The 12,648-nt window shown below is 51.4% G+C and overlaps 1 protein-coding gene across 1 annotated transcript in view; it reads right to left on the reverse strand.

Annotated features, from left to right (window-relative positions):
- CCND2 (cyclin D2) overlaps window positions 1-12,648 on the reverse strand; it is a 30,342-nt gene that overhangs the window by 15,731 nt on the left and 1,963 nt on the right. Inside the window, exons 2-3 of the mRNA XM_035028440.1 lie at window positions 12,118-12,333; window positions 9,306-9,465 (exon numbers count right to left, since the gene is read on the reverse strand). Of these exons, the coding sequence (XP_034884331.1) occupies window positions 9,306-9,465; window positions 12,118-12,333 (376 nt within the window). The remainder of the gene's footprint in view (window positions 1-9,305; window positions 9,466-12,117; window positions 12,334-12,648) is intronic.

Consider the following 12,648-nt stretch of genomic DNA (forward strand, 5'->3'; position numbering starts at 1 on the left):
GAAGAACAATAATCCTGATGTGATCTAGCCCTATTATTTTGTGGACAGTCAAAAAGGACTAATATGGCCCCAAACAAAAGATGACTTCATTTAAAAAAAAAAAAAAGAAAAAAAGGAAGTGAGAGAAGCAGTAATCGAGGGCATGAGGGCCAAGTTTCACACAAATCCCCAACTTCTAGCCCAATGCCAAGGACCCTTAGAACATGAGGAGAGAGAAAGCAGGTGTTAACCAGTATTAACCACTGCATCCTAATCAGATGGATGGCTTGGTTAGATTTTATGGCTCTTGGGCCCAAAGGTCCTATTTTCTTGCTGGAAAAAAAGAGCGGTTTGCTAAAGAGAAGTACAAAATGAGGATGAATTTAAGGAGCTCAAACACTCATCCACTTTCATTTCTCCAAAAGCTAACAGAGGGGATGTTCCTATGCTCATATGCTCCTCAGCCTGGGAGACCAAACACTTCAGTTTCCTCTGAGTGCTCCCGCAAAGAGGCTGGGTGACCAAGATCACCTACTTCTCAGTTATCAGGACAGAAGGACACCCGCACCTGACTTCTGTTGCTGCCTCTAATAGCTGCTAATGACCCACGTGTACAGTCCCGTCCGAGTTATATGCCAGCTAATTCACACATCCACCATATAAGCTGTGCACAATTACCCCCATGTGGTGGATGAGAACGGGCAGGCTTCTGAGCGCTGCAAGTGCCCTTTCCCGCTCCTTGTGCTGATATGCTAAAGAGGTTACTCCATCACTCACTTTAGTCAGTCCTGGAGTGGAGCAAATGCTCCACAATGTACTACCTCTGGTCCTAGCATTACTCCAGAGTTTACTGCCTATAGCTGTGCAAGGGGCGGGGTGGGGGGGAGGCAGGAGGGAGATACAGAGGGGGGACATGGGTCACACTTCAAATTACAGCACCACCATCAGGTTGAACTATAAAAACAATGTGACAGAACATTTCCCCTTCTTCCTGAACTATAAAAACAGTGCAACATAATATTTCCCCTTCTTCCTGTCCAATGCCCTATTAAGACACATATTCCATTAAAGCACTTTCATAGGCGACCCCATTGTCCAGCAGCAAGTTGGTGGTGTTCTTAGCAATACGGCTGATTCACTGAACCATGCGCACACCTCCCGTCTTGGCCGAATCCCATGACAGAGCAAGCCTGGCCTTCTGTCAGTCTGTCTTTCTCCTTGGCTTTCTTTCCTCAGCCCACTCACCATTTCTACCTCTTGAGGGATGTATATCACAGCGTTCTGCCCCAAGCCTGCCATCCACTTGTCCACTAAACTCCTCCCGTGCCTTCTCTATCCCCATGGATGGCGCCAAAGGCAGACTCCCTGCATCCCGCTCTGCTGTAGGTCTCCTCCACATGGGCTCACAGGAGTGTTTCTCTGCCCAATAACCTCATTAGCTTTCCCCGGTGACATTCATAATGCAGACGAGGCAGCCAGCCCATGGCCTTGGGCCCACAAAGGCCCTGGGTGGGAGCCTCTGGCAGGGAACGACAGGAGGATATCCCTGGCCCTCCCTTTCCTCTGTCCCAGGCCTCCGACCAGGAAGCACACCTCACACATGTCTAGCTTTTGTTGTCCCACTGCACGCAAAACTGACTCCTAATTTTAGCAAACTAATTAACTTCTGGAAGCCAGGGGGTATATATGGGTGGTCCCGGGGGTGCAGCAGGGGCTAAAGTTGCCAGAAGGACTATATCTCCCCCCTTTCTTGTTTTGCTAGGAAAATGCTGAGGGGCATCCTCCTGGGGATACTGTTCCCTGCCTCCCAGAAATGGGGAGCATTGTGCAGGCTGGGTAGTGCTCCCCCCGCCAGGGAAGAGCTGCAGGAAGCCGGGCGGCCACTACACTGCTCCTCTGCCACCCCCCGCGGTAGCAAACCAGGGTCTTCCTCGAGATTCCCAAGCAACTGCGAGGCTCTCCTCCGGGTAAGTCCAAAGGAGGTGACATTAGCATTACAAGCCCAGTCCTGACTGTGGGACCTTGGGTGAGTCACTTCCTCTCCCAGCCCCTGGCATTCCATTTGTCTAATAAAGGGTGGGGTTGGATCAGTGTTTTTCTAGCTTCTAGTTGCAGCTCACTGTTGGGTCATGAAACCCAGTGGTGGGTTGTTTTTGTTGCCGTTTAACTGAACAGAACAGGATAGAAAGTATCAGGAAGTAATCATGTAGTAAGAGTAAATACTGTCTTGAGAAACTTTCGTAGCAGTTTGATGTCCATTTATGTATATCGTGAGTTGTGTTATAAAATGTATTTCTTTCTTCATGGTTTAGGTCAAAGGCTGGCTAATCCCCCAGGTGCCTTCCAGCTCTATTTTGCTCTTCCTTAAGGATCTAGAATGAGAACCACTCCCAAGAAAAGAAGAAGCAAGCATCAATAGAACGCAGCATGGCTTCCACTGGCTGGGGAAGTCACAAGGCCTCTCTCACCACAGAGAGCAGTGCTAGTTCTGCACGATCTCAGGGGCTGCCCCGGGACCCTGCTCAGGGACACCCCCTCCTCTGTTGGTAGGGGAAACAGCAGAGAGAAAAACACCTGAATAAAACATCTGAAGGGTTGCGTCCTCGTACTAGCTCTACTTACCTAACCTCTGCACTCACCCGTGGAAAGTTTCACCCAACCCACTCAGCCACTCCTGGAAACCTTAAACTCTGGCTACGTAACTGGATTGAAAACTGTTCAAACTTACCCACTTGGATGGGACGGGGGGGGCGGGGGTGGCGGTGCAGAAAAATCAAACGTCATGCATGCATGCTATGACCAAGATTACAACCTTCCAGAAATAGATGCATAAAAACACATATACGCCCGTGCATGTGACTTAAGTAGGAGGAGTCACAGAAAACGTATATAAATGTTCCCACTGTTGAGATGGAAGAAATAGAAGTAATTTTGTAAATCTTTCTCCTCATATTATTTTGTTTCAGCAAAAATAAAATACCAAGTAAAAAATCTCTCCGCAATCTCTACATCTCTTGGTCAAAAATACCAACGAGCTATATGTTGGGGCAAAAGGCACAGTCAGAGAGTGAGGGTCTATCTCTACCCTCCATTGCCTACCCAGAATGGTAAGAGGTGACTTCCTGAGAGCCCCCCTTCCTCCGCAGCACTGACCAGTGATGGGTTCCAACAGAGTCATCACAAGTGTTCCTCCCTGTTCCGGGCAGCAAGGATTAATCCCCACACCCACCCCCGAGGCAAAAACATAGCAACAGAGCGCAGCACAGTGCATTCTAAATGGCTAGGTGCACACTGCATGGGTAGCCAGTAAAGACACTTCTCAAAAGAAAGGGGATGCCCAAGGGGACAGGAGCAGGAAGATACTTAGGAGGACTCTCTGAGGACATGGGAAGCATTTGGGCCAAGTAGCTCCAAGAACTGGAAGGTAGAGTATAGGGAGGCCGCTGTCCTACCACCGACCAGCTGTCTGAAGATGGCCCAGTTACCTGACCTCTCTGAGCCTGCATCTTCCCACCAGCATATCAGGAGAAGTGTACCCACCTCATAGGGTTGGTCTGAGGACAGGACTAATCCATGTAAAAACACAGTGCCTGGCTCCTGGCAAGCCAGCAGTGTCCTACCACTATTCTGACCATGGGAACCTTCTCTGGGACTGTGAAGGGTAATCCTGACCCTTGGGAGATGCTGTTCAGCATCAGCAGGCATGAGGAGGAAGTCACTTCCTCTCCCAGCCCCTGGCATTCCATTTGTCCATTAAAACTTGTAGGGTGAGTCCAGTGTGAGTCCATTGTGCAGCCAGGGTGAGAAGCACCTGCCTCAAACTTCAATGTGCTCACAAGTCACCTCTGCAACTGGCTACAGGCGGATGCTGACAGTAGGCCAACTGTGCCGAGACCGCCGGGAAGAATGAAGGCTCTGGGCTGCCTGGAGAATCCTCCCCTATCACTTGTGTTCTGTGTCCCAGAAATGACCTCATCGAGTCCCCAAAGCCTCATGCTGGTTTGTCAGGAGTGGGAGAAACCGAGGGCCCTCGTACAATGAATGGAAGACAGAAGTTGGCCACTCCCTTCCCAGTGTCCCTATATTCCCTCAGGTGTGGTTCACCCAGAGCCAAGGAAAAATGCCCACATACTAGAAGCTTCTGGCACGACCTCCTCCCTCCTGGGGAGGTGGTGGAGGCAAGGGGCACATCTTAGGGGAATCCCAACTCTACTGGTCGCTTACTCATCCAAGTAGTGGTGAGGTATTAATAAAAACCAATGTAAAACTCATCGGTTTCAAAACGCTTCCTTTTACAGGTGAAATCAATGAATTCTTTTTCTTTTTGGGGGGCAGGGGAGAGAGAGAGTGTGTGAGTGCAAGTGAGGGGAGCAGGAGGGGGCAAAGAAAGAGGGAGAGAGAGAATCTTAAGCAGGTTCCATACCCAGCATGGAGCCTGACGCAGGGCTCGGATCTCACGACCCTGAGATCATGACCAGAGCTGAAATCAAGAGTCAGACGCTTCACCAACTGAAGCCACCCAGGCACCCCGAATCGATGAATTCTTGACTTGTCTAATCCCCGATCCTGGGCCTGGGGTTAAGGCTGAGACTTTCGGACTGTGGACCCAGTGCTCTTTTTTTTTTCTTTTTCAAGATTTTATTTATTTATTCATGAGAGAGAGAGAGAGGCAGAGGGAGAAGCAGGCTCCCCGCGGAGCAGGGAGCCTGATGCGGGACTCGATCCCAGGACCCCGGGATCATGACCTGAGCTGAAGGCAGACGCTTAACCAACTGAGCCACCCAGGCGTCCCCCCAGTGCTCTTTATAACTTACCAGAATGTGAATAGCTCCTCAAGGCCACCTCCCACAACCCACGAAGGAATACAGGGTGATTTTCCTATCAGAAGTGCAAGAAAAGCCCCCCAAAGCAAGCCCTGGTCAGAGAGATAGGTCCTAGCCATGGCACCAGCAAGCTGTGTGACCTGCACAACCCACTTAACTTCCCAAGACCACCATAGGCACTCCTGGGGTCTGACTGGGCTCCTTAATCTGGACAAGGGCAGCGAGGGCTCCACATTCATAGACTTGGTATCTGCACGCCTTGGTAAGATTTCACTGAAGAAAGAGCTCTGAGCTAAGCTGGTTTGAAACCACAGATTAGATGGCCCTGCGCATAAGTTTAGCGCGAATTGTTTTGGCTATGGTGACGGAGACCTTGAAGTCCAAGAATGACCGCTGTGCTTTGGATCACCACTAGGGGGCGAGAGAGAGTTGCCCGGAGGCTGAAGAGAAACAGGGACGCCCCAGTCTCTCCCCCTCCTCCAACCTGCAGCAAGGTGGAAGTTAAAAAGGCCAGGATCCCGGATGCTCATTGGCCAACCAATGCTGGGAGCCGCACACACCTCACCTACCACCCCCGGAATAGGATCCGCGCATGGGGCAGGACTGCCACGCCAAGCTGATGGCAGTGTAAAGCCAAAGGCCTCGGTGGGAGGAGGAGGGGAGGGAGACGGCCGGAGAATAGCAAGCAGCCTGCCCCTCATTCATTTTACAGCCAGACGGGAAGTGAGAGAACCCTGTCCCACTGCCTGTCCCCACGGGGTGCCCGTGCAGAAGAGACTGCCACTTCCCTTCGGCTCCACACCCTGTCAGCCTTGGAGGCAGTGCAGGGTTTCAGAGAGGGGAAGGTGGTCTAAATTCTTCCCACCTGGCAACCACCAGGGCACACCTCCCTTTTTGGATAAGGGGCCGAGTCACCTACCCTTTCAGGGTCCCAGCTATGATTACACCTCATGATGGAAGGTCATGAAGCATCTTTAGGGAAAGCCAGAAGACTGGGAACACAAGGGGTGTTATCATCACTGGGGCTTGGACCTTGGGGTCGGGAGCCTTGGGTGGGACTGCTCACGGGCATGGTGCAAAGAGCTTATTAGCCCAGCACCTTGAGGTGGGGCCCTGGGCAAAAAGAGGGACTTGTGGGGTGCCACGGGCCTGGGAGGTTAAGCACCTCCACCCCACCCCCACACCAAGTTCAAACTCAATGTCATTGGCTTTTCTAGACTAACTGGAAGCATCTGTTGAGCATGATATCATGCATCAAGAATCTTCCAGTGCCTGAGTGCAATCCTGAGTCATCTTCCATGGTCCTTCTTTCCTCATCTGCAGACCTGGGGGACTCTACCATCAGAGCTACAACCAGGGGGACACTGAGGCTCAGTTCTGCTTCCCCAGGATCCAAAGCTCCAGGAAAGGGGACGCCAGGGGCCGGCAGTTATGAAGGTCTGCTTCTCACCCCAGTGCCTCTGCGGACCATGACTGGCCCTGACAGGGACACCGGGCAGTTGCAGGTGGTCTCTCCCGCCAGAAGCCATTCTGAGCTGAGGAGGGAGAGGGTGGGAGGACGCCTCTCTGCCCGGCCCTCTTACCCTCTGGCCAGCAAGGAGAACTGCAGCTGCCCTCCCCTCCTCACGGCCCCTCTCTGCTCTCCTGCCCTCTCTCTTCCCCTTTCTCACACACACACACACACACACACACACACACACACATGCACGCACTCCCCATACAGACTACGGGACTAGTGCCAGCTCATTCACAACCAGCTCTCCCCATTAACTGGCCACACCGCCCCAGGGTTGGTGACCACCTCCTCAGGGCCCACTGTAGGCCTGCCACACCCTGGCTCCAGGTGCCTCTTCGGCTTCCGGGCAGAATATTCAGGGCTGGGGGAACCAGGACGGAGCAGACAGGACAGTCTCGGTGTCACCACCTACCTTCGGTTCTCAGTTACCTTGCGCCGGCTACTTGCCAGGCAGTCTTAGGTTCTCAACCATCTGTCACACCCCGGCCCCGCCCGAAGTGCAGCATCTCTTCTAACTGGAAGATCTTTCCTCCAAGAAGAGCAGCCCTTGGCTTTGATGCCGTCAGGCCAACTGCTATGAAACTCCCCACGGTAAGGACGCTATTTAACCCAGTCCTTCACACAGGCTCAAGCGCAGATGGAGAAAGAAAAGCCTTGTGAGACAGACCCATCCTTCCCAGACTCAGGAAACTTCTGAGAAGCCCCCCATTCCCCCCCCCCCCCCCCGCCCAGCTCTGATCAGTCCACACCTAAGGCTGAGTACTTGGCTTGTGGTTTTTATTCAGTTGGAGTTATTCCTTCTATCCTTCCTCACTTCCTGTCCAAGTCTAGCTCAAGTCTCCCAAAAGGCAGTCTTTGTGACTTCCCGTGCCACCCCGTGGGCCTCTGTCCTCAGGGCCCGAGGCCCAGGCTCCTCACTCTGGCCCCAAGTTGGCAGCCACCCCAAGGATCTAGGCAAGAAGATCAGAAGTGGGGGATGGGATCCCCAATTTTAGAGAATGGGCCTTTACAGAATCTGGGGATCTACCCAGGCCTGGGTAATCCCACCCACCATCTCCACCCCGATCAGAGATGAGAATGGAGGGATGGGTGGACAGACCCCAAAAGATCTGTCAGTCAAGAGACAAGGTCAAAGCAGAACTCTGGCTAACAGCTGGGCAATGGGGGAGCTTAGGGTCAAGGGGTCAGCTGTCCTAGGGCCAGAGAAAAAAGGACTGGTTGACCCCTCCCCCACAGTGAATCATGACAATGGAGAGGAAGGGACAGCCCAGGCCTGGGAGACAAAATGACAAGTCAATGAGGGACTGACCTCTAGGGCCCCAGGCCAGACAGCAGGAGAAGAGAGGAAGCAAAAGAATGGTTAGGCTACTGTCTAAAAGGCAGCAAGGTATACACGGGGGCTCTGAACAACAGCCCCCTCGGGGCTGTGGGAAGGGCAGCTCACTCTCCCACAAAAGGGCCCAGGGCACATACACACGCCATGGGACGGGTCTGGATCAGGAAGGGCAGCACCGCGGAAAACCAGTGGGACAAAACCCATGCCCAAGCATCCAATGTGCATGTCAGGGAATCCCACATTCCAGCCAGGGCAGGCAGAGCAAGGGGTCCTGCTGGATTTGGATGAAGTTACATGTGGGAGACAGTGGCATTTTCCCACAAGTAGGACCACAACACCCTGTCTACACATTCCTTGGTTCACCAAGTACCTCCTTGCATGTATCTCTTTCTGATTTTCCTTTTCCTAACCACCCTGAAAAGGCTGTAAGATCATGTATCCCCTAGGTGTGTTTTGCAGATGGAAGCTGAGGTTCAGAGAGGTTAAGCAGCCTGTCCAAGGTCAGCCAGTGAGAAGTAGCAAAGCCTGACCTTTTGACTGAGAACAGAGCATATACACTTTTGCATACTGTGTGATCCATCTGTACTCACTCATGAATACCATGTAACAAGACAGTGAAAGGAGTTAACCCCCCGAGTACCAACTATAAAATTCAACAACCTTTAACAAACTGGTGCTGATCCCTCTGCACCCCAGCCCTCCCCACTCCCCCACCAACCTCCCACCCCCCAAACCAAAGATCTGCCCAGATGTCAGTTCTTTACCTATGGTGTCTCTCCCCTGGATGATTAAGGTTCCAGGGTCTCTCCCATGGCCACTACCAAGAAAAAAATGGTAGAAACTGGCCAAGGTTCAGTTTAATGAGACAGTGTCAAACCACTGCCTTTCGTTTATTAGGGAAATGCAAAGCAAATGGGCCAGTAAGAACTATGTATCAATTGTGGGGTCAACAGGGTGAGTGGAAAGCTTTTAATATAAAAAAGCCAGTTGTGATTGCTATGTTAAAGCTTGCAGCCAAAATCAAAATACCAGCACTTGAAGCGAGGGCATCAGAACCTAGTGCTCAGAACGTGAGTCCTTGCTGAGAGCCAGCCAGGTTTACTCCCCCATCCAGCAGAGGGAACAGCTACACACATGTGCCCTACAGTAAAAAGAACTCCTTTGGCCTCCCTTACTGCTTATCAGGGCAAGCCGCGTATTTATCTTGACAGTGTTCCTTTAACCTGTATTTGCCCCCACCCCCCAAATTTCCTCTTGGGCTTATCTCCAAGCCATCCTTTTCCTCAAAAGATTAAAGATTTAAACACAACCAGAGAGCAGTATATATAATCTTCAAAGAGCACTTTAGACATCATAAAGAATTATTTTAACAGGCACTATTTTTTTTTTCCTTTACCACACCTGTCGTTATAAACCATTTACGAGTTTAGCAGAGAAAAAAGAATATACCAGCTCAGATAAAGTCAGGAAAACACAGCCGGGGCATGAAACCTGGTACTCTAGGTTACCTGGGACCACCCATCTCCTAAGCCCCCCAGGCCCATGCCAGATCGGACCCCCGTCAGCCTCCCCTTGAGCACCCCCCAAAGGGCTCCTCAGCCTGCGTCCGCCCCTCCCAAGGCCCGCCCCTCCGGCTCTGGCCTGCTCCTACCGGTGGCACACAGAGCAATGAAGGTCTGCGCATGCTTGCGGATCAGAGACAACTTCTCACTCGGCTGGGGCAGCTTACGAAGGATGTGCTCGATGAAGTCGTGAGGAGTGACGGCCGCCAGGTTCCACTTCAATTTCCCCAGCACCACCAGCTCCCACTCCTGAGGAGGAAGGGAGGGAGGAAGAAGGAAAAGAAGAGTATAAAACCCAAAGGCTGACGTGGTGTCCGGGAAGTGGGGGGGAGGGGGAGGGTGTGTTGGGATCCAGACCCATTTTAAGGATGCTCATGAGGACGCTGCTGGATGGGGAGGCCGGCCCATTTGTCCAAGTGCCCCCCAAAGCTTGGAAATTGTTGGCGTCTCTTCTTAGGCTTCCAGTGGCAGGCACGACGGGCAATAATGAGGGCCCAGGTAGCTGTTGCCAAGACTCTATCCTATTTCTTTTCCTCTTCGGCTTCCCCACCCCTGGCCAACCCTGACTTGCAGGCAGTGCTGTTGCCTGCCCACCCAGAAAGCTGAACCTACGAAAAGATACTGCCAAGGTCATTGTGGCCCTTAGGTAGTAATTTATTGTCTATGTCTCCATCGCTGGATTAATAGTCTTTTTAATCCTCATGGAAAAATGATGCACACAGATGAAGCTCAAAATAAGGTTCCTGGGCCCAACTCCTTGGCAACCAATTAGCTGACTTGTAGTTGGTGCCAAAAAGTGCCATTTTTCTCTGCTTTAAAACTTTCCCCTCCACACATAACGCAGAAGTCTTGGGGAAAGGACACTCAGCCACAGAGTGCCCTTTCACCTAAATGTTTCATAGGCCTTTGTCATCGTGACTGAAGGACCCACTGGATGGTCATCAGCAGCCCCATGTTGCAGCGGGAAGTGATTGGGGCAAAGTGAAAGTGCTTGTGCACAGTCAACGGAATCCCTCCGTTCAATGCCGAGGGGGAACAATGCAACCCCGTCTCTCATGGGCTTCTCACCACCAGCCCACCTCGTGCAAAACTTCTTCTCTCCCTTAGCCGGGTACATTTGGGGACTTGTGTTCAAAGTAAAACAAGCCAAAAAGGAAATCCTAAAAGTATGTGCAATTAGAGGGAAAACGGGCCTGTCCATTAATTGTCTTCAGAAGAAAGAGAGGCAGAGACCAGCGTGCATGTGCACCCTGCTCCCCCATTTGCCCTAAAAAACCCCAGGCTCTCTTCCATTTGCTAAGCCAGCAACCAGAGCCCCCAGCCGCCCTCCTGTAGCACCAAGTGGTTGTGTGATCTGGGGTGACCCCCTTCCCCTTGCTGGGCCTCAGCTTCCTCTGGTGTAAAATAGGACTCCTCCCGATCCCAGCCTCTGGGATAACGAAATAGGGAATGGAAAAAAAGGCAGGGTTTTGCGGAGCACTATTCATTAGCTTGTCTGGTCCTGGAAAAAAATGGGGTGTCCTGAAGAGCACCACGGTCCACCATCACGTTGAAACAAATGAACAAAATGGAAGATTCATTTTCCGGTCTCCCATGAGAAAACGAACTAGTAACGAATTTTAACAATTTTTCCTTTACATGCTTTTAAGTCTGCCTTGGCTTTTTACAGAGGGCTGGGACGGGGAAAAAAAAAGACAAAATTATTAAACAACCAGTGTCTTCTAAGATGGCTTGAAATTCCAGCCCTTTCTTCTCACAGGGGAATGTGAGTATGAACCACTCGTCTTGTACTATTATTAAAGGAAGCAGATCTCCCAGAAGAAAGCACCTTTCTGGGCCTCCCGGACCAAACCAGAAGCAGCTGAAATCTGGCAGTGGTTCAAAGGTGAAGTCATTCATGCCCCTCTAGACATTCCCCGCAATTCCTCCCCCATCCTTGCACATGTCTGCCACTAGATGGCAGCACAGCCCCAGAAAGGAAGGCCTCTCACAAAGAGCTCAGTTCTAGCAGCCAGTCCTAGCCCTGTGGACTTTGTGCAGGCCTTGCCAGTACCGAAGGGGAGGGGGGGCTAGAGAGGGGCCCCCTTTTCCAAACAGTGCAGAGAAAGGTGGGCAGACCACGGAAGGTGGGCCTGGGAGTCACTCTACCATTCCAGACCGCTGCAACACGGACGCCCTAAGTGTGAAGCTTCAGGGAAAAAGAGTTAGATGGGGTGGGGGGGGGGGGTTGGGGAGGTTGGCTGGCAGAAAATCAGAGTCAAGAGAGGACCCCTGTCATCGGACGGAGGTCACAGCCTCACTGGATCTAGAAACCCAGACCTCAGATTCCTCCAATAAGAGGCCACATTGTGACTTGGCTCCAAAGTCAATGAATTGATATTTAGTCAACAACTACTATGTACAGTTATCTCGAGAGTTTATAGATGGTACTGTTGAACCCCAGATTCTTAGGAGACACATCACAACACACTCTTACCATGTGAAGACCTTCCTACCATGTGAGAAGTTTAACTATTTTGTCAGAATTCAGTGGTTGAAAATTTGGAATGTAATTAAAATGTTATCACTGTGTCCCAAGTCTCCCCTACACACACACACACACACACACACGCACGCACCTGCACACACAACTGCAAGTGAATTTCACCCACAGAAATGTCTCGGGGGATCTTATTCATGGATGTAGCCTCAGTGCTTAGCACAGTGCCTGGCACACAGTAGGAACACAAAAACAGTTCCTATTAAAAGCGCTGACTCCTACAAGTGTGAAAATTCCAGCGGTGTGGTAATTTGGGAATCAAAGGACTCATTTGGGGAGCAGTGGGTAGAAGCTTATCAGGCGTGGAGAGAGCAAAGAGGGAAGGACGCACAGAAAGGGGGGAAGAAGGAGAGGGTCATTACCAGCAGCTCCTGAGGCTTGATGGAGTTGTCAGTATAAATGCACAACTTCTCAGCCGTCAGAGGGATGGTCTCTTTGAGCTTGGAGGCCAGGAACATGCAGACAGCACCCAGGAGCTGCAGATGGGTCTTAGGAGTTGGGACTCCAGCCAAGAAGCGGTCCAGGTAATTCATGGCCAAAGGGAAGACCTCCTCTTCACACTTCTGTTCCTCGCAGACCTACAATGGGAGCGGGAAAGGGTTGGGGGGAAGGGGGGTGGAGGGAATAGTACCAGGAAAAGACAAAAAAAAAATGAAAAGGCATAACCTATGGAAAGAAGCAAAAATATTTAATTTTTGAGTGGGGAGGGGGAGGGGAGTAGAATATGTGATAAGGATAAAAATGAGGAAAACGGGGTAAATCTAAAAAGCCCATCGGCGCTGGGGTATTCCCCAGCAACGTAAAAAAAGAGGTGAATTGAAGATCCGACCTGGGAAGGCAAACACACGCGCAGTAGCCGCCCGGCTCTGCGACGCTCCCTTTGGCTACTGACT

This window comes from Mirounga leonina, unplaced genomic scaffold, assembly GCF_011800145.1.
Source record: "Mirounga leonina isolate KUSES-001 unplaced genomic scaffold, KU_Mleo_1.0 Mir_201, whole genome shotgun sequence".
Classification (NCBI taxonomy): domain Eukaryota; kingdom Metazoa; phylum Chordata; class Mammalia; order Carnivora; family Phocidae; genus Mirounga; species Mirounga leonina.